The 22,903-nt window shown below is 38.1% G+C and overlaps 2 protein-coding genes across 6 annotated transcripts; one reads left to right on the top strand and one right to left on the bottom strand.

Moving 5' to 3' along the window:
- Positions 1 to 1,308: 1,308 nt before the first annotated feature.
- LOC109800431 (putative mannitol dehydrogenase) lies at positions 1,309 to 5,454 on the bottom strand. The gene is made up of 5 exons (XM_083066827.1): positions 5,295 to 5,454; positions 3,775 to 3,888; positions 2,585 to 3,098; positions 1,986 to 2,139; positions 1,309 to 1,855 (listed from the first exon to the last, which is right to left on the bottom strand). Exons 1-5 carry the CDS (start codon positions 5,390 to 5,392, stop codon positions 1,650 to 1,652), a joined length of 1,086 nt encoding a protein of 361 aa, XP_082922953.1. The 5' UTR covers positions 5,393 to 5,454; the 3' UTR covers positions 1,309 to 1,649.
- Positions 5,455 to 18,633: 13,179 nt separating this feature from the next.
- Positions 18,634 to 22,684, top strand: LOC109800812 (fe(2+) transport protein 3, chloroplastic). 5 transcript variants are annotated; one of them, XR_002239960.3, is made up of 5 exons: positions 18,634 to 19,340; positions 19,490 to 19,593; positions 20,126 to 20,183; positions 21,413 to 21,579; positions 22,431 to 22,684. XR_002239960.3 is itself a non-coding variant. In XM_020361691.3 (4 exons), the coding sequence occupies exons 1-3, from the start codon at positions 18,893 to 18,895 to the stop codon at positions 20,147 to 20,149; spliced, it is 576 nt and encodes a 191-aa protein (XP_020217280.1). In that variant the 5' UTR covers positions 18,634 to 18,892; the 3' UTR covers positions 20,150 to 20,183; positions 21,413 to 22,684. The 5 variants fall into 5 exon arrangements, 4 of the variants coding, with proteins under 4 accessions (XP_020217280.1, XP_020217282.1, XP_020217281.1 ...); XM_020361691.3 differs by having other exon boundaries at positions 21,413 to 22,684; XM_020361693.3 differs by having other exon boundaries at positions 18,635 to 19,331; positions 21,413 to 22,684.
- Positions 22,685 to 22,903: the final 219 nt, after the last annotated feature.

Here is a 22,903-nt window from a genome sequence, read left to right as displayed (position 1 = left end):
CCCTCATGCCTATGGCACATGCATCAATGGTGGGTGGCCTATTTAAAGTGGATCTAAATGGCTCTGATACCATGTTAGAATAGTGGATTAAGCCTAACTCAACCCTACAAAACCGGCTTGTAAGGTGAGGGTTGCTTTCCACTTATATATTATTCAATTGCCTAATCTCTAGTCGATGTGGGACTTGGTTTTTTTCCCAATATATAACCCTAACTATAATGAAATTAGAAAAACATGGTAAAATTATAAATGGAATAGGCATAAATGGAAATGGGTTTCTCTTCCAATGGTTGAATATTCAAGGTGAGAGACTCAGCTATTGTATCGAACTACTTTTATCAATACCAACCGATTATTGAAGAAAAAGACGTAAACTGGATGAAATTCTTAAGATCATTCAGTAATTCATTCAAACAATTCAACTAATGCACTACAATAAAATAGATTTTTTAGTGGTAATAAAAAATGTTACAAAATCTTTTAGCAACATTTTTACATTAGTCATTGTATGCAGTATCGCTAAAATATTTAGCAACAATTATCCTGCATGTTGTTAAAAACCATTATAATTGTCGAAAAAATATATAAGTTTTTGTGACATTTAATATATTTTGCTATTGCTACTAAAAGTTTAAGAAATGATTCATAATACTATTTAATTATTTTATTTCTAGTTGATATGAGATTTGTAAGATGAGGGTTGTCATCTACTTATATATTTTTTAATTTCTTTTTTTTAAATGATCTTATTTTCTAATTAATTATTTTATCTATAGTCAATGTGAGATTTGGATTTTTTCTTATTTTTTTAATTGTCTTATCTCCTAAGAGATACGAGACTTGTAAAGTGAGAGTTGTTCTCTATTTACATATTTTTTTAATTATTTTATTAATAATTGATATGAGACTTGTGTTTTTTCCAATACACTCCCTCAAGTTTAGCATTATTGAGCTTGGTAACGGTGAGTAATCTGATATCAACTTAGAATAATAAGTTATTGGTTTAACTCAACCTTACAAAATAAACTTGTAAAATAAAAGTTATCATCCACTTATATACTCTTTAATTATCTTATCTTTAATCGATATAAGACTTAAATTTTGTTCAATAAATAAATATCTTTAACAATAAATTTTGGTGTGATGTAAATATATTTTTAGTGACAATTATATATTAACCATTAATATTTTTATTAGAGAATAAAATAGAGACAATTAATTTATCATCATTAAATAATTATCAATAATAATAAATTTTGTTATAGTGATGTCATGTTTTCTTCTATGTTCCCCCTTCAACAAGAAAAATGAGAAAAACCTTACACTTTATATTTCACCACACGCTGGTTCAACAGCGTACAGAAACATTTAATTGATCAACGTAAATTTCTTGCCAATCAAAATAATAAAAACAACTCCTGATTCTCACGGAATTTCTCTCTTTCAAATGTAGTACAGAACAAACCATGTTTGCATGCCTCACGTATATTTATTTATCAAGGAATAGCCTAGCTAAATCCTCCAAAGTAAAAACTCACTACGACAAACACACACAATGCTAAAAATAAGATCAACATTCAACTATCAAATTTTCCCTCTTGCCCTAGGTTCAGTCTATGAAATCTTCATCATGTATGCATATTCTATATTCAAGAGCTTGCCTTCAACGTGTTTTCAATGTCAATTACAAATCGATACTTCACATCCCCTTTGAGGAGGCGCTCCATTGCTGTATTCACATAATCTATTGGAATAACCTCAATATCAGGTTTCACACCATGCTTAGCAGCAAAATCAAGCATTTCTTGCGTCTCCTTCAACCCTCCGATGGCACTGCCACCAACCACCTTTCTCCCTGCCAATTATGCGGAGTAATACAAAACTTCAAAATTCAATTGCAAACTTCAAATGACTATTCTTAAGTGCATTTGTTTTCTATACTAAAAAGGCACATAATTTATAACATCATTTGTTTATATGCTTACCCGAAAGTAAAGAAAATGCTGGTAGCTCTAGAGGCTTCTCTGGTGCACCAAGCATGACTAGTTTGCCATGAGACTTCAACAGGCCAAGCAAAGGCACAAGAGGATGGACAGCAGAAACTGTGTCAATGATACCATCCAAGGTGCCCTTGACAGCCTATAAAAATTACAAGCTGATGAGTGATTATTTCTCATAGGTACTTATGTAGAGTCTATTTCTATTCACATGTTATTAAGAGATTATCACGCTAGGCATCACTTTTAAAATAATTATTATAAAATTCAACCAACTCATCGTATATAGTAATTTCCGATTGGTTCTACATCATGAGTTCATGACTTCATGCATATACTATTGTCATTTATACATATAGATATCTAGTAATATATTATCCAACACATTTTTTTAACTAGCATCTTTAATCTCATTAGTTCAAATTTATTAAAAACTATAAAATTATGTGAAACGAATTTAATAAATAAGTTACAGAATATATTTGTAATTTTTAATAAATTTTAATCAATAAAAAATGTATTCAAATAAGTGTGTAACCAACATTTTTCATATACAGTATTAATGAAGCAAAATTTATAACAAGTACCTGCATCTGATCTTGTTCACGGCTAACCACAAATGAGTCAGCTCCCATATTCTCTATGGCTTCCTTCTTTTTGTTAGGAGATGTACTAATTACTGTCACCTTAGCACCAAGAGCTTTGGCAAATTTGACAGCCATGTGACCAAGTCCACCAAGGCCAACCACACCCAAATGTTGGCCAGGCTTGTCAAGTCCATAATATTTGAGAGGGCTATACACAGTGATGCCAGCACAAAGCAGAGGTGCAGCAGCATCAAGTGGTATGCCGTCAGGAATGCGAACCACAAAGTGTTCATCTGCAACCATTGAGTCAGAGTAACCTCCATATGTGATTGTGCCATCTTTATACTTGGCACTGTACGTGAGAATCATTTTGGGGCAGTAATTCTCAAGATCATCAGCACAACTTTGACATGATCCGCAGGATCCAACCATGCACCCAACACCTACCTTGTCTCCAACTTTGAACTTTTGCACCTTGCTTCCCACTTCTGTCACCACACCAGCAATCTCGTGCCTATAGGAAAATTCAAATCAAAATTAACTTGATGTGGAACTGTCATTGTACATAATTAATGTACAAACTTTTTAATTGATAAACAAATAAAAGCATAATGAGTTCTTCAATTGGGTGTTAATTCAGATTTGAATTAGAACAGTTTAGGATACAATGAACAGTCATTCATTCTAAACACATCATTAATCCTTGTCAACCGGATGTCCTGCAATTGAAGAGCAATAACAAGGTCTTGTAGTTGGCAAAAATTCCTTTGGTTATAATTTTTTATTTTTTAATATAAATAATTTAATTTTAATGATATTCACAAAAGTAAAAGCAATGAATTCATTTCCTTCTCTCTCTATATATATTTCTTTTTAAGGAAATGATTCATACAATATTTCAAAATTGATAACTAAAAATTAATCTATATTTATTATTATATTTTTCAAGTACTAAGTGTTTAATAAATTTGTGGTGTCCATAAATCATTTTTGAAAAATCAGAAAGGATGGAAATGATAAGTCCCTTAGTTTTTCTCTTTTATCTTTTTCCATGGTACTACTTATCTAATTTGACTTTTCCCCTTCTCTTTTTATGATGATAAGGAATAATGTTAAAAAGTTCAATATACAATTACAAAGCATTTCATTAATAAGATCATGTCGAAAAAGGCACGTTATAATTAACATACCCAGGAACAATAGGATAGGCTGAGTTGCCCCACTCGTTCTTGAGCATATGTAGGTCCGAGTGGCATATTCCACAGTACTGTATTTTGAATGCAACATCTTTCTCCCCCGTTTCCCTGAAAAAAAAAAAAAACTAATCATGCATCTCAAGTTCTCATCAAAACTCAGTTAAAATAGATCATCGACAATATACTTATTTATTTTGACACGTAAAATAATCAAATATTGATTTTTTTTGCTCAAATTTATAATTCGGATCGATATAAATATAAGATTTGAACATATATAATGCTTCATCTGAATATAAAGAACATTTTTCCCTTAAAATTTGTTTGAGATCTCACGTTGATTCACAATATACAGTAGTAAATATAAATGAAATAATCTTTTTAGAGAGTTGTTACGGTACCCTCAAAGATCGAGGGGTTTCAATACATTTTTCTATGTAAACTCATAAAAGATTTTAAAAAAATAATTTAATTATACAATGAATAATCTAAATTATACTTATAAAATAAAAAGTAAGATAAAATTATAGAGATTAAAATTATAAGATTTTAATAATATTATAAAATATTTAAAAAAATGAAAAAAATTAATAAATAGTAGAAATAAAAAATTATTAAAATTACAATATAGAAATTTAAAAATTTAAGACAAAAAGACAAAAAATATACTTACAAAATTATTAAAATTAAAATATAGAAATTCAAAAATTTTAAGTAAAAAGATAAAAATATACTTAAAAATTTATTAAAATTAAATTATTTAAATATATAAAATAAAAATAAAATGACTAAATAATTTAAAATTTGAAAGAATAAAATATCATAAATATTATTTAAATAAATTATTAAAAATATATAAAATATAAAAGACTGGATCGGTATTCTATCAAATAAGATGGGTACCATAGAATTTCTCATCTTTTTATTACTGATATATTGCATGTGAATGGTTATGTGGTTCTCCTCGTTATAATTCTCCTAAAATCAATAGCATATATAATCGGAAAAACATCCTATCTTTTTGTCTGAGATATATATAATAGTAAAGACCCAATCATGACAAGTAATAGTACTTGCGATAAATCGACGACGTATGACTGGGAATCGTGGGTGCCATGCATAGAGCTTCTCATAGAAACACAAAATGTCAAAACCGTATCGTCAACTTCCTACAATCCAGGCTAAACCTTTGTGTAGGCTTTGCAAGATCAACAACAACATAGCTAGTTTTGGAGTAAGATAGATAACAAATACATGGAATATATTGGATACAAATTAAAAATATTTTTAAAAATTTTTCTATTAAAAATAAAGAATATTTTTCGGTAGAAAATTTTTTCAAAACACTTTTAAACATGTATCCTAACATGTTCATATAGGTTTATTGTCAAGCCAATGGAGTCATCGTTATCCGAATGTTACTTGCAAGATGTTTTATCATGCAAATTAAACTTTTCGAAATATCCAAATTTCAATTCTAAAGATGATTTACCGAAGGAATTGAAAGAGTGTACCTTCTGGAGAAGTTGAAAGGGGAGAGAAGGCCAGATGTGTCCCTAGCTGCCCATCCAAAAGCCTTCTTGGGATGCTCCGTCTCTGGTTGTGACGCCATTTCAGTTTGCAAAGATAATGAGAGAGGGATGAGAACGTAGTGATTAGAACCGTGGTTGTACTTGTACGAGAAAAGTGAGGAGAGCCGAATTATGTGCCAATAATTTGTACGGTCGTGGATGACTTTGTTAAACTGACCCCCACACTATTGTATTTATTTTCACAACCAACAACAATACAGTACCTTTTTTAATTATAATGTTGTGCTATTTATTCAAAAGTAATAATTAATCTTTATTAGAGATTGTGATATCACACAAAATAAATATTTTTTAATATTATATATTTTATGCTAAAAAAATACAATATTTTTTACTTTGAGGTTTAATAGATTGGTTGATATCTTAACTTTTTTTTAAAAAAAATTAGTTATATTGTTAAATTAAAAAAATTGTACTTAAATTCTTTATCTTTTATAATTTTTTGTAGTTTAACCTTTATAATTAAAAAAATTATAACAAATTATTGCTTTTGTGATAAAATTTATATAAATATCGTAAATTCTTTTTAAGCAATGTGAATATATAACTAGGTCAGGCTCGATCCTTAGCCCTATTTAGAAAGGCATTGGCACTGGCTCATAAATATTAGGGCTAAAAAAATGCTAACTTTGATATATAGTTTTTATATAGAAAAATAAGGGGGGATATATAGTTTTCTCTAGCTTTGTGACGAGTAACAACGGAAATATTTGTTCTATAATAAGGGATTCTTTGTCTAGCTTTTATTATAATTAATAAATTAATGTTTATACTTTAAATATTTAAAAATTATATATCTACTTTTTATTAAAATCAATATTTATATTTTAAAATGTTTATGTACCGGAAGGATCCCGTCGGCCATGTGGGTCGGCCACGTGGACCAGCACGTCATGTCCTACCAGATATTGACGCAAGCCAGATGTCATTCCGGCTCGGCACAAGATCGAGATCCACATCTGCTCGTATCGGCTCGGCAAGATGCCGAACACAACGTCTCGGCCATCCTGTATCGGCCCGGCTGAAAGTCATTAGAGTAATTAGAACAGCGATCCCGATTAATAAAAGACGAAACATGATTAAGGCGTAACCCGCTGATTAACATCGTATTACCTAATTTGGTAAGTGTCAAAAAAAGCCCACTATGCTCAGGCCCATGTCAGGTATTATAAATAGGTCACACGTAACGAGGTATGTCACTGTTCAATTATTACCCTAGAGATTCGTTCTTGTCCTGACTTGAGCGTCGAAGTGCCTTTTGCAGGTACCTCCCCCCTTTGAAAAATCCACCTGAAGCTCCCGTTCGGCCCTCCTACACCCTAGAAGACTACGAGTGTACCCTCAGACAGGTACATTTTGGCGCCCACCGTGGCGCCGAACCGACAGCTTTTGAAGAAGTCAGACTAGGTACTATTGGGAAGAGATCATGGCAAAGACAAGGAGAAATCACATGGGAGACCACCGATCCGAAGATGAACACCAATCCGAAGCAGATACCGCCGAGACGATCGACGAGACTAACATGGCCGAGATGGTGCGACAACTAAAGGAGGAAATGGCCGCCATGAAACAACAACGAGAGAAAGACGCTCGTGAGATGGCCGCTTTGAGGGAAGAGAATGCTGCCTTGAAAAATCAAAACAAAGATCCCACTTGGAAACCTTCTGAGCCGACTCATACCCAAGGTTCGTTCCACTCGCTCGGACATACATCTCTTCCCCACACTTCCATTGTCGCCCCAGGAAACCACGCTTCGGCTGCCCAAGTTACAGGCCGACCCGCATACGCTCCACCTACCGGAGCACACCGACATCCTTTCACCCCCAACATAATGCAATCCTCCCTTCTAGACCATTGGAAGTCCCTTCCAATAGATAAGTATGACGGGACTACTGACCTCGACGAACATGTCGATATTTTCCTCACCCAAGTCACACTGAGCACCACCGACGATGCCGCCCTATATCGTATCTTCCCAACATCTCTGAAAGGAAGAGCATTGAGTTGGTTCACTCGTCTCCCGGCCAACTCAATAGACTCTTTCAACACCCTCGCATCCCAGTTCACCATCCAGTTTGCCACCAGTCGACCCCACCATTTGACCTCCCTTGCGCTGGTAAGCATAAGACAAGAAAAGAAGGAATCCCTTCGGGCTTTCATGACCCGATTCAACAAAGCGGCTCTCGAGATTCGAGACCTCAATCCGGACGTTGCCCTCCATCATTTGACTACAGCCCTGAAGCCAGGACCGTTTGCTAACAGTATATGCAAGAAACCCCCGTCTGACATGGATGATTTACGGCGTCGCGCCGATAAATATATACAGATGGAAGAACTCGCAGAATTCCGCAATCAGGCCAGGGCAGAAGTCTCGGCCAAGGCCGAGAAACTGGCCGAAAGCTCCTACCGTAGCCGTCCCAAGGACCTCGTCTCGAGAGATAAGCCTATTCGAGGACCAAGGTACTCCCACTACACTCCTCTAAACACCACTCGATCAGCTGTACTAGACCAAGCACTCGCGTCGGAGGTCCTGGCAGTGCCGAAACGCGCTTCAACTCCCACACGCGCGGACACTAGCAAGTCTTGCAAATACCATCGCAACCGGGGCTACTCAACTGAAGAATGCGCGGCTGTGAGGGACAAGATCGAGGACTTAATCAAACAAGGACAGCTTCAGCGTTTTGTTGATCGACCTCGTTCCCCCGACATGATGATCGTCGGCACCATCGAGATCAACCCGAACAAGACAGATCTGATAGACGTCCTTACAGGGAACGAAGTCGGTCGAGAGGCCAAAAGGAAGACGAGCCGACGACTCAGCCCCGAAGAGTCATCAACACCATTGCCGGCGGATTTTCCGGCGGAGGCGCTTTCTCATCGGCACAAAAGAGGCACCTGCGAGCTGTACACGCGGTGGAACGTACTCAACGCAGGATGCCGGCCATCACGTTCACCGAAGCAGACTTCAAAGGCATTGATCCAGACCAAGACGATCCAATGGTCATCAATGTCGAAATTCACAACTGCATCGTTCGAAAAACGCTGGTCGACCAAGGCAGTTCGGCCGATATTCTGTATTGGAACACATTCAAACAGCTCGGCATCCCGGAGGCCGAACTAATTCCGTATAATGAACCCTTGGTCGGATTTTCGGGCGAACGTGTATAGACGAGAGGGTACATCAAGTTATCCACTCGTTTCTCCTTTGATGGAGCCGAAGCTCGAGACATTCCGGTCAAGTACGTGGTTGTGCACGTCAACACGTCGTATAACAACCTTCTCGGCAGGCCTTCCCTCAACAGACTGGGTGCGATCGTGTCAACTCCGCACTTAGCCATGAAATTTCCTTCCGAATCAGGCCGAATCATCACAGTACATGCAGACCAGAAAGCAGCTAGGGAATGTTATTTCGCTAGTCTCCGGCTGCCTCGTCTTGAAACGACCAAGCCGCATGGAGAAAAACGTGTACACTCGGTAGCCCAAGACCCTGAAACGATAGTAGACTTCGACCCTCGAATGGAGCAGGACGAGAGGGTCGAGCCAATCGAGGATCGGCATCCAATTGTCATCGGGCCAACCGACCAACACGTGACCTACCTTGGTTCTAACCTGTTTGAGATGGAAAGGCATGAAATCGGACAAGTTGTTAGAAGGAACAAAGACTTATTTGCATGGCGGCCAGCTGACATGCCAGGTATTGACCCCAATTTCCTGTGTCATAAACTCTCTGTATTCCGAGAAGCCAAACCGGTTGCCCAACGAAAAAGAAAGATGGGGGAAGAGAGAAAGAAGGCAGTTGAAGCGGAGGTATCCAAATTGTTAGAAGCGGGTTTCATTTGGGAGATACAGTACACAACATGGCTGGCCAACGTCGTCATGGTTAAAAAAGCAAACGAGAAGTGGTGAATGTGTACTGATTACACAGACTTAAACAAAGCATGTCCTAAGGATGCATATCCGTTGCCAAACATAGATCGGTTGGTTGATGGAGCAGCCGGCCACAAGTTTCTAACTTTTCTCGACGCATATTCGGGTTATAATCAAATCCGTATGCATACTCGAGACGAAGACAAAACAGAGTTCGTCACAGAATCCTTCAATTATTGCTACCAAGTAATGCCTTTCGGCCTAAAGAATGTCGGAGCCACATACCAACGGCTCATGAACAAGATCTTCGGTGGTCAGATTGGGAAGAATATGGAGGTTTATGTCGACGACATGGTGGTCAAATCGGCTAGCTTACCTTCTCATGTCACCAATCTGGCCGAAGTCTTCCACGCGCTCCGGAAGCACCAAATGAGACTCAACCCAGACAAATGTGTGTTCGATGTCTCGGGCGGTAAGTTCATGGGCTTCATGCTTTCAAGCCGGGGCATTAAGGCTAACCCCGATAAATGCCAAGCTATTATTGACATGAGGAGCCCGTCAAACTTAAAAAAGGCCCAAAAGCTAGCTGGCCGACTAACAGCGTTGTCTCGTTTCCTGCCATGTATGGCCGAAACTTCCAAGCCGATCCTTGGTCTCTTGAAAAAAGAAAACCGTTTTCAATGGACGGAGGAATGCGAAACATCTTTTCAACTCTTCAAGAAATGTCTCGGCACTCCTCCAGTGCTAACCAAGCCGATACCCGGCCGAGAAGTAATCCTGTATTTGGCAGTTTCGGGTGAAGCCATAAGCGCCGGACTAATACAGGAGCAGGACGGTCAACAGCAACTGATATACTTTATAAGTTGAGTGTTTTAAGACGCCGAGCGGCGATACCAACTGTTGGATAAAGTGGCGTTAGGACTCATATACGCGGCTAGGAGCCTTCGGCAATACTTTCAAAGTCATATTGTGGTAGTCCGAACAGATTGTTCGATCGCTAAAGTACTCCGAAAGCCAGAACTGGCCGGCCGAATGATGACATGGTCGATTGAGCTCTCCGAATTTGATGTCCATTTTGAACCTCGGGGGGCTATCAAAGCACAAGGCCTAGCTGATTTTGTCAATGAATTAACGCCACTCGGCCAGTTTGAGGATAACGCTTGGACCATACATGTAGACGGATCGTCCAATCAGTAGGGAAGCGGTGCCGGAATAATCTTGAAAAGCCCGTCCGGTATTTCTCTCGAACAATCACTGCGATTCAGTTTCAAAACCTCTAACAATCAAGCAGAATATGAAGTTTTGCTCGCCGACATGAGGTTGGCTGCCGAGATGGGTGCCACCAAAATCGTGTGTTGGACCGACTCGAAAGTGGTGGCCGAACAGGTCAATGACAACTTTCAAGTCAAGGACACGAACTTATTGAAATATTACCATCATGTACAAAGGAATGGAAGATCAATTTCATGATGTACAAGTTCGACACACACCACGGTGTAACAATGAAAGAGTTGACCAGTTAGCCCGATTGGCCAGCAGCCGAAAACCAGGACAACTCCGGTCAACTATCCATTTGGAGCTACCCACATCCAGCATTCCACAGGAATGCATGCCGGTTGAAGAACTCCCAGACACCTGGATGACCGGCATCATGAATTTCATTGTTAACGGCTCTGAGTAGTCCGATCCAGTAGAAGCAAAGAAGATCCGAACCCAAGCGGCACGGTATTCCGTTGTCACAGGAGAGTTATATCGCGAGGGTTCTCCACACCCTTGTTGAAATGCATTGACAAGCCGCAAGCAGACTACGTCATGAGAGAAATCCATGAAGGAATATTCCGATCACACACAGGTGCAAGAACGCTAGCTACTAAAGTGCTGAGGGCCGGCTATTATTGGCCGACCCTAAAAATCGACTGTACTGAGTACGTGAGGAAGTACAAGCAATGCCAACAGCACGACAACCTAATACATGCCTCGGCCGAACAGCTCCACTTGGTCAGTGCCCCTTGGCCGTTTGCCCTATGGGGCATTGACATCCTCGGCCCGTTCCCACTCGCCAAAGGTCAATGCAAGTTCCTAGTGGTGGCCGTTGATTATTTTACCAAGTGGATTGAAGTCGTGCCGCTAGCCACCATTACGGAAGCTAATGTGTAAAAATTTGTATGGAAAAACATCATCACCCGGTTCGGCATCCCATACGCAATCATTTCTGATAATGGACTTCAGTTCACGGATAAAAAATTCAACACCTTCTTGGAGAACCTCGGCATCCGACACCGATTCACGTCCGTTGAACATCCACAGTCCAACGGTCAAGCCGAAGCCGCCAACAAGGTTATCCTCACCGAGCTGAAGAAACGACTTGGCACGGCCAAAGGAGCGTGGGCCAAAGAGCTTCCTGAAGTTCTTTGGGCGTACAGGTGTACGCCTCAGTCAACCACGAAGAAACTCCGTTTCGGTTAGCATACGGCACGGACGCCATGATTCCAGTCGAAGTTGGCGAGCCTTCATTCCGACGGACGCACTTTCATGAGGAGTCCAATGACGACGCAATCCGAGCCGAACTTGACATCGTGGATGAGGTCCGAGAGAAATCCCAAGTCATCGCTGAAGCGTGTAAACAACGAATGACCAGGCGATTTAACTCCAAGTTAAGACCAAGGAGTTTCCAAGAAGGTGATCTGGTTTGGCGATCCACTGGCTCGGCTTGTCGAAGCTCGACCGAGGGGAAACTGGCGGCAAATTGGGACGGCCCATTCAGAATCTGACACACCATCAATAATGGTTCTTACAAATTAGAAGAATTGTCCAGCAAAATCATCCCCCGGACATGGAATTCTACCCATTTGAAGACCTATTACAGTTAGGATTCCACTTCATGTACATATGTAAATGTCTTAAGATGCACTCTTTTCCTTGAATCGGTCTTTTCTCCTCTTAAAAAAAATGTGAAGAGGTTTTTGGCCGGCAAGGTTTTTAACGAGGCATCCATCAATCAATAATAAGACAATTCAACTACCTATGACTTATTTTATTTCTGCAATTTCATTTCCAAATTACAAGTCTTCCCTCCCGAGATGTCTCTCGGCTAAGGATGTGGCTTCAATCTTACAAGTCTTCCCTCCCGAGATGTCTTTCGGCCAAGGATGTGGCTTCAATCTTACAAGTCTTCCCTCCCGAGATGTCTCTTGGCCAAGGATGTGGCTTCAATCTTACAAGTCTTCCCTCCCGAGATGTCTCTCGGCCAAGGATGTGGCTTCAATTTTACAAGTCTTCCTTCCCGAGATGTCTCTCGGCCAAGGATGTGGCTTTTATTTTAAATTACAAGTCTCCCCTCCCGAGATGCCTCTCGGCCAAGGGTGTGGTTTTTATTTCTATTACGAGTCTTCCACATTAAATCTGTATAAATTAAACCACGATCGGCAAATTCGTCATATAAATGTTTGCTAAGAAGTACTGCTCAAAACGATAGATGGCATTAAAAAGATGTAAGGGCTCTAACGGCCCGAAAATACACAAAGTTAAAAGGGCACTACCGGCCCAGACACACAAATTCGTAAAACAACCCTAAGCATGCGCTCGGGCTCTCCTTCAGTCAAACGCTCCTGCTCGGCCACTTCTTCCTCCACATGGCCGCCGCCACTCGGTCCGACCTCGGGGAGAACAGGAACTTCAGTGTCCGGCTGCTCATTTGGCAGGATTTGAGTCAGGTTAACATATTTTCCCCGATGGAAATCCATGGTCATATCAAACTGAAATCCTGACAGAAGATTTCCAAAATACCGAGCTTGCCGAGCCGCTTGCGCGAAGCCAGCTTCATGCTGAGAGAGAACCTTGTTCTTGGCCCTCTCGCTGTATGTGCCGAACTCCCTCTTCTCGTTCTCCAACTCCTTCAACAGCGTGGCTGACTTGTCAGTCTCGGCCTTCAAAAGGTGCTCTAACCGCTGAACCTTCAAAGTGAGGTCGTCGTTCTAGCGGCTCCGGTGGTCCAGCTCAGCCTCGCATTTCTTCCCATGACCTTGCGCCTCAGATAGAGCCGCTAAGGTTTCCTGCACGGACTTTTTCGACTCAGCCAGCTGTCGGCGCAATGTGTCGGCCTCGACGTTTGGCTGCATCATGATACCAACGCCCGAGCCTGCAACTCGCATAAAAAAGTCCACTTGTGGGACGACATCATTTGCCCCAGTATGGATTGTCCCATCTCCGAGGTCAGGTCCTGGCTCAAGTACTCTTGAGCACTAACATTCGAGGCCAGGAAACTAGGACTTACGAGCCCCTGAGGAGCCACAAGTGCAGGTAGCCTTTGTCGTTTCTGCCGGCGTGCCTCGGCCTCGGCCTCGGCTTTTTTCTTGGCCGCCTTTGCCCTGTGAGCATCCTGGTTGCCCTTCGGCTGCGACTACGGCTGAGCTGTCTCACGGGTCGGAGCCCGATTCTCTCCTTGAGGAGCTGGTGCTGTTGCAGTTCAGCCTTGGATCAAAGCGCGAATATCCAACTCGTCAGTGTAGTTCGCCATGATACCTGCACAAACACTAGTCAAAATCAATGCCAACGCAGGAATTCAAACAAAAGACAGATGCTATACCAATTAAATCGTCAAGAGGTTGTGCAGATTTCTTTAGCCGAACAAGTTCTTGGCACGACAACGGCCGCGACAGCTTTTCCAGCATTGTCAAGTTATCTTTCTCCTCAGAGGACATCTTGGACTTCGAAACCACGTCGTATTTCCTCAGCGTTCGAGTCCAATATAAAGGAAAAAACGCTTCTCCCGCGTCATTAAAGAAGTACTTCTTGCCGTTGCGCGGCCGAATCATGACCTTGAAGAACCCAACTTTGAATCCTTTGTAAGAAGTCGTGAAGGGTTGAAGTAAACAATGTTCTGCCCGAACCAAAGACAGCCATTTTGCCTTCTTTGATGGCCGAGAAGAATAAAAATGTAAGAACAGATGGGGTGTAGGCTCCATACCATGCGCCAGACACAACTGCCGAAACCCTTGCATCGCGGCCCAGCTGTTCGGATGCAACTGTGTCGGTGCGACGTTGAGTAACCGAAGCACACCCATAAAAAATTTATCGAAGGGCAGGGTCACCCCTAAATCTCGGAACAGATAGTCATACACAAAAAAGAAGTCATATTTACATTCCCCTCGGCCAAGAAATACGAAATCTGATTCCCATGACCCGTCGTTCCGGCATGACTTGAAGAAAAAACCAGATGGCACTTCATCATCTGGAAGAGTAACAAAGTTTTCCGAGTCGAACAGCAAGGCAATCGAATCCTTATCGATATACCGAGAAAATACACTACCCACCTCCCCATGTACCCACCTATAGTTGGGAACTTCTATAGGGCCAAACCGACGAGTGGCCAGACCGGCTCGGCGAGTATCCGGTCGGCCCTCAATCATTTCAAGAGAAGAAGCCTCTTCCACGCTTCGTGACTGCTCAAACTCCTTGATAATTTCTACACTAGCTGATTTCTGCGTTGCCGAGTCCGAAACCCCTTGCTGAGCCGGTTCATGTGAACCCGAATCGACAGAATCAACTCGCTCGCGATGAGAAGACTCATGCGAACCCGCGTCGGCAATACTAGCCCTGCTACCCCCAGTAGAGCCAGCTTCTGAAACCCTATCCTCTACACCTATATTAAAATCAGCCATTAAAACGTACCTTACTTAAATGATAGCCTCGGACAATAGCAAGCACTCAGACAATCTCTGCGTCGGCTCGGAGCAATCACTCTTTAAAGTCAAGTAAGCGTGCTAGGGTTTGGTCCCCACCACTCCTATTTATAGCACTTTCCATAAACCCTAATGGTAACTGCCGTTTGCGTATGAACCGTCAGATCAAATTGATCTAACGACCCACGATCTCCAACTTTTCAAATCCTCCTCCTTATTACCCAACCGTTACTCATCCAATGGTTATAACCCTTCATATTCCCACGTTTATTACCCAACGGTTATAACTCCTCATATTCCTACAATTAATACTCAACAATTATAACTGCTCCCTTCAAACCAACCGTCACGACTGTAAAGACAAATTTACCCTTTGTGTCGTTACACTCCTCAAGGCTGGGGGGCTTGTGTACTGGAAGGATCCCGTCGGCCACGTGGACCGGCACGTCATGTCCTACCAGATATTGATGCAAGCCAGATGTCATTCCGGCTCGGCACAAGATCGAGATCCACATCTTCTCGTATCGGCTCGGCAAGATGCCGAACATAACGTCTCGGCCATCCTGTATTGGCCCGGCTGAAAGTCATTAGAGTAATTAGAACAGCGATCCCGATTAATAAGAGACGAAACATGATTAAGGCGTAACCCGCTGATTAACATCGTATTACCTAATTTGGTAAGTGTCAGAAAAAGCCCACTATGCTCAGACCCATGTCAGATATTATAAATAGGTCACACGTAACGAGGTATGTCACTGTTCAATTATTACCCTAGAGATTCGTGTTTGTCCTGACTTTAGCGTCGGAGTGCCTTTTGCAGGTACCTCCCCCCTCCGAAGAATCCACCTAAAACTCCCGTTCGACCCTCCTACACCCTAGAAGACTACGAGTGTACCCTCAGACAGGTACATTTTATATATAAGAAGCTTTATCTATTATTTTGTCCTGAGATAGGTAATATGGTTTAGGGCGTAGAAATGGTCTTCGAGGTGAGTTGTTGAACTTGAAAAGCCCATGGTCTATCGTTTATACTATAGACAGCAGCAAAGGGTTAATGAATGAGTTTACATGTGGTATCCATAATTAGAAGGTGACACAACTAATAACAATATTCTTTTTTTGGTCCGCAACTAAAAACAATAGAACATGATCGGTGGGTGTGATGGCTATGGCCTTAGCGTGTGTGGCTCTTATTAGTTATTTATGTGAACTCATTGAATAATGAACAGGTAAGGTAATTAAATTATCACCAAAAAAAAGAAAGTAATGAAATAGGGCGATTGCTACAGAACATTTAAATGAGTGTGAAAGGCTGCTCTGAGTCTTGAAAAAAAAAAAATCTGACAGTGACAATAAAACCATCCAGCCTACACGTGATTCACGAATTTCTTCCTTTAGAAATTTTTTTTTATATGTTTCATTGATAATATAATTTTAGATTTATATTTTAGTTTGATGGTGTGTGTTTGAGTGATTGTTTCTAAAATTGGTTTTGAATAAATTAGTTTTTGTTAAAAATTAATTTTGAAATGATGTAATTTATGTTTGAGTAGTTTTTTTTTAATTTAAGTTAATAATATAATTTAAAATTTAAAATCTAAGGCAAAAGTTATTTAAATGGTTTCAACTCAAAACTAATTTTAGATTTCAAATTATTATTTAACTTAAAATTAAACATGTAAACATTCATTTAAAATAACTTTAATCAATATGTTATAAGAATATTAATTAACACCTTTTAACAAGTGTATTAAAATTCTGATTGGCTAATAGATTCGAGTAGGGTACTAGACTGATGAATATTTTGTTAAACAAGTGAATTATTGGATGAACTGCATCGATAAATATTATAGAAATATAATTTATTTTATATCAAGTTTGTTACCATTATATCAAATAATTAGTATGGTTCAAGAGTTATGCTTGTAACATTATGCATGTCTATATGTTTATGATGATTTGTGATACTTTGAGTCGTGGTGTTGTGTTTTTAATTGGTTTATATAATTTTAAGGGTTAAAAAATCTTTGATAGTTAAATTTAAGTTGATGTCAAGTTTAATCAAGAGAGATGAGTGATATATAAGGTTTTTGAAAAATAATAACTTTATAAGTTAATTTTTAAAAAATTTAAAGAGAAATTTTAAAGAGAGGAGTTATGGAGCGAAAGGAGTCTCATTCTTCTTTTAATTTCACTAGGAGCTTCCTTATTTGACTTTGAAGTTGAATGGTGTTGAGGAAACAAATTGATCAAGTCTCATGGAGCTTTAATTTTGTGAAAGAAAAAATATATTAGAATCGGAGTTAAATATTGTCAATAAAAAATTTAACATTTGTTTTTTGAAAAAGTAAAGTAGTAACATAAGCCCTTAAAGGAATATAGACGAAACAAGAGACAAAGAAGACAACAAGTTTTTATATTGATTTATCTTAACAACCAAATCTATATATGTCTAGTTATTAATCAAATTATCTTTTATAAAGATACATCTATTCTTTCATAAGTTACTTTTAGTTCAACTTAAGCATTATTTGATTTGTCTCTCCAAGTAAATTACCCAAGTATTCTTTGAATAACAAAGTGTCTCCAGGCTTCAAAAGTAAGTATTCCTTATACTACAAAGTTTCTTCAAGCTTAAAAATCAAGTATTATTTTTACAACAAAGTATCTCTAGGCTTCAAGCTAAAACACAATTAAAGTAAGGTGAGGATATAATAATTGTTTTTATTTTTCTCACAAGATGTGATACAACTTTTAAGTACAAAGATTTACATAGAAAGAATAAAATCGTATCGTTAAAGTTATTTTATCTTCTTTCTTATTTCTTCAAGCTTCTTTACATAGGTGTTTGATGAAGATGACCGATGCAAATCTTTGAGCTTCACTTGTAGATTATTTGCTTTATCTTCATTCCTTGTAAAATAAGATGTTTGTTGATGTATTAAATGTAAGCATTAAATGCATTTCATCAAATTATCACTTCTTATCTAATCAAGAAGGCTACTTATCACATTTTTGGTATAAAACAGGAGGAATTGTTGTGTGTCAGTTAGAAATAACTTTTTAGATGATTTCACATGCTTCAAGATATATGTTTATCCTTCAAATCTTCATTCCTTTTTGAAGTTCAAGTATCAAAGAAATTTTTATTCCTCCAATTTGTTAAAAAAAATAACTTAGAAAAAGATGATATAGTCATTTAACATGATTAATAAAATATTTAATGCATTCTTTTTAGACAAACAAAGTGTTTCATCTAAGAGACTTATCAAAAGACGTATCATCACAACCAATCGTCTTATATTATTGTCTTTATTGCATGATCTTAAAAGCAAAAATTTATGAAATTTTTTTGAGTTTTTTTATCATTAAAACAAATTCCCGAGGGATCTAAGATCATCATTTGATCTAAGAAATTTGTAGAGAGAAGTCAACCCTATAGATTTTTGTGGTTTTTCTACTAAGGAAAACTTGTTCACTACTAGAAAAATACTGTTTAACATTGCTATATTACATCGATTATATTAGAACCGATATATAAATCATAAACGCGGTAACAAACTTGTAAATAAATAAAAAATGCAAACATATTTACATCAGTTGAGAAAAGAAATAATGTAAATATGAGCAATTCTACGTTAGTTTTATTATTGACCGATGTAGAAATTGAATCGGGAAGTTGTTTTACATCAGGTTCGCTTATATATGAACGATATAGAAGTGAGACTCTAATATCTGCCCCGTGAACCCTTTCATCTCACAATTAGGGCTTCTCCTTTCCATGGGCAACATCTCAAGCAGCGACACTAACCCCTGCCGCCGCCACACCGGAGCTCTAAGGCGGAGCCACCCCCCGTCGCCTCTGCCAGTCACGCCGCACCCAAAGATCGCCAGGAATCCATTCGTGTACCCTGGTGCCGCACTGTATCCACTTCCTTCCGGAATCCATGACCAACTCCACCTGTGCCGGCCATGACTCTGACTTCTGCCGAGACGACTCCGCCACGCTCGTCCTCAAATTCGTCGCCATCGCCTCCATCGTCCTCGCCGGCATGGCCGGAATTGCCATCCCGCTCGTCGGACGCCGGAGTCAGCCTGGCCACGGGATTCGTCCACATGCTCTCCGAGGCCTCCGAAGCGCTCCAGGTTCAAGTTCCCGCCAAGGCCTTCCCGTGGTCCAAGTTCCCCTTCACCGGCTTCTTCACCATGGTGGCTGCTCTCTTGACGTTCCTCCTCGATTTCCTCGGAACGCAGTACTACGAGCGCAAACAGGGACTCAACTGCTCCTCCGACGAACAACCGCGGGTAGGCTCCTCCGATTCCATCAAGGTCTTTGGGGAAGAGGAAAGCGGCGGAATGCATGCACATGCCGCGCATCACAGGCACAACCACACCCTTCGTAACTGCAAAGGTAGCAAAGGTCTGGTTGGTTTATAAGTGAAAGACCGAAAGATCATATTTGATTGCCTGTTATTTTTCATTACGTTTTTATAACTGCTGATGTTCTTTTGGATCCTGCCTTTGGTTTCTTTGCATTTATAACTGGTTGGTTTCTGAACTTTAATACAGGAAAAAGAAGAGAAGATATTGAGAAATTCATAAATGAAGGTGTTTATCAAGTAGACAAGCTGAAAGAAGAGGGACTCATATCAAATATAATCTACGATGATGAGGTACGTAGTTATTCCTAAGTTTTGTTTTATGAGCAACGAATTTGATCTTCGATTGCTACTCCCATAGGCATAGTTGTGACTTGTGAGGCTAACCCTCAGCTAGGGGTGGTGACTAGTTAAAGACCTCTTCATAGTGGCAGACTTATGGATCGGAACTTGTAATGTCATTGGTAAAGTTCACCTAGGATCACTGTATTTCCATTGTGAGCAACAATTATGTTATATGATAGACTATTCATACATGTAGTTTGTCATCTTTATTAATATAATAATAGAGTAAAATGGAATCTCATCAATGATTAGTGGTGGATACTTTTTAATGAAAAAATTCCTCAATATAAAGAACTTTTGTCCTGCTCACTAAAAGTTTGTTATTTTTATTGCTTCTTCATTTAACTAATGTGGATTTTACTGTCTTCACAGTTGGCTGTATTCATATATATTGATAATTTATGCTGGTAAATAAATGTTTTGAAGGATGTGAATATGAAACAAAGGGTTAAAAGGATAAGAAACCTTAAATGTTTTGTAGATTATTGCCATGTTGAAGGAGTGAAATCAGATAAAGATCTGCCAATGGTGGATTACAGGTAGAAATTTTTATACATGCTTTTGAGAATGTACCATGGATTATGCTATTTATTTCAATTGGCTAAAATTTTACTTTAGAAATATCTAACTAGGGAAATTCTCATTCCGTATTTTCATAAAATACACCTTCTGCCACTTACAGGTTTCATTCCCAAATCATCACGTTACTTTCAATGTTAGCAATTTAGACTATTGTTCAAGGGTTGGTAATATTTTCTACAATCAAATAAGTCCAAATCAAACTTCCCTTTAAAAGAATCATTAATATCAATGGCTATCTTTCTTTTTTCACCCTGATTTGATGATTATTTTGGAAACCGAGGTTCCCTCCACCTCTTTGCTTCAAAGGGGATGTTACTAGACATTAAGTTACTAATTGTTGATATGTTTGGCACGGTGCTGGTGTTATTCATTATACCATCTTTCAAATTATGTTGTTGCAATTCTAGCATTCTAATATGTAAAAAGAATGATGCTTAGTTCATTAGCTACTTTGATTTTGGAATTTTCTTTCAAGATTTGATTCATGTTATTGAAAGGTAATATTCCAAATGTAAAACAGTTTTCCTGTTGGTTACTAGCACATCCTATACATGTGTAATTTTAAAATAGAGTTTGATACAAATACAATGTGGAATTATATTGATTAATTTTGAGCTTATTTTATTAAGCTTCACAATCAAACATGTGAATAAACTCTGAAGTTGTAAGCTCTCGTATGGTTAATTAAGATCTTTACTCAAACACCCTTTAATATTAAACTTAGGAAACACAAATCTACAATTAATTTTTATTTACGTTGCAGACAACATTAATAAATATATAATGCACTAAAAAATTTCGTTTGAAATATCTTCTTCTTGTTCAAGCATTTGGCCAGCATTTGTACCTTCTCGAGAGAACTTTTAAAAAGAAAAAATAAAGTAGTCATTTCTTTTTTGTGGCTTATGCTTTTATGGAATAATTTATTTTGGAGAATAGTCATTTCTATTATTTGTAGCTTTTTGAGAGAGCTTTTATAAGCAATAAATAAATAAATAAAAAGTGATTATTTTCCCAGAATTAATCTTTAACAAACATGCATGTATGTAAATTAGAGTTTACGGATGACATACTATTGCTTCCTTTTTCTTTCCTACTTTTGTTACTAACAGATGCTCCATATGATAAATAAAATATACAAAATAATATATTTTACCTTAATATTTCTTGCATCAATTAAATACAGGAAATACTCCCGAGTTAGGAAATGGACTGTTGGAATACCAGGTGGAAAAGAACTTATAGCCATTATCCGAGCATCCGGTAGTATTAGTCGTGTAGAGAGTCAATTAAGTGTCTCTAGCTCTGGCATTATTGCAAAGAAGTTCATTGAGAAGATTCGCACTGTTAGAGGTAAACTTGACCTTACAAATTTCCCTTTAAAATTTCAATGCAAGAGGCTGATTAAAAATGACACTTATTTGATAGAATATGATTTTTTCCATCTCATTGTTAGTCTCTTTGTATGATTTGTTTTTTCTGCCTGGCTTCTCAGCTTTCTATATAGATTTCTGAGTTGGATTCTCAAATGAATGTCATGATCATACATAATGTGCTTCAGGGAACCCTGATAATGGGAGATAATTTGTTTTTATTGTATATCTTGGCATGGAAATTATCTTTATTTAAGTGATATTGAATTATTAATTAAAGATCCATATTGATTAACATTAAGATCCATATATATATATATGTTTACTATAGGTAATCAGAAAAAATCTAAAAAATAAATGAAATTTTTTTTAATAAAAAAAATACAATCTATATCGGTTTTCAATAGAACTGATGTAGATTTGTGTACAAATTTACATCGGTTTTACTGACAGCCGATGTAGATTTGTACACAAATTTACATTGGTTGTCAGCAAAACTGATGTAGATTTTGCATAAATCTACATCCGTTTTCGAACCGATGTAGATTACTTCGTAGAACTGATGTAGATAATACATCTTGTAGTAGTAGTTGTTCAACTAATTGAAGTTTATGTTGATGAAGATAATTAAAAGTGTGAAAAATGTTGTTATGTTGGTAGAATTGAATGTTGTTTCTTGTATTCAAGTTGTTTATAAGTTGATTTATGATGAATTTGAAAAGTTGTTAATGTTGAGATAGTTAACTATCAAGCTTTTTTTTTATACGTTGATTTTTGTTACTCAAGCTTACTCTTATTTTCTATGTGTTGGACTGCAATGATCTTATTTAGTTAGAGAGAATGTTAGGATTAGCAAGAGAGCAAGCTTGGGAATTGATGGGCTTTTGGCTAGAGTTGTTTTGATAAGCAGGCATGTGTATATAAATTAAGTTTCTTAATCTGTACCTAGGATTTTGTTTTTTCAATCCTTGTTGGAGTTGTATATGTTTGTAAATATTTGTATATATACAATGATGATTGTAATTCCATAAAAGACTTTATGTTTTCAGTCATATAAGTATAAATTGGTTTTGTGTTTTCTTGTACCCTATTTATGTACATTGTTAGATGAATATATAGAGACTATTTGCATGATAATCATATGGTCGAAGATTTATGTTTTCTACTATTTGTATGTTGTTGTGTAGTACCAAGTGTGATGACCTATTGGTTGTTACAATGTTTGTTGTTATTATGTTTGCATTAGTTCAAAGAAAAAATGTTAGCAATACAATATCTAACACACTATTTTAAACACATTCTTT

Source organism: Cajanus cajan, chromosome 11 (assembly GCF_000230855.2).
Source record: "Cajanus cajan strain Asha chromosome 11, NIPB_CcT2T_4, whole genome shotgun sequence".
In the NCBI taxonomy this organism is placed as follows: Eukaryota; Viridiplantae; Streptophyta; class Magnoliopsida; order Fabales; family Fabaceae; genus Cajanus; species Cajanus cajan.
The sequence above is the reverse complement of the archived record's forward strand: the minus strand, read 5'-3'. Positions and strand labels throughout refer to the sequence as shown.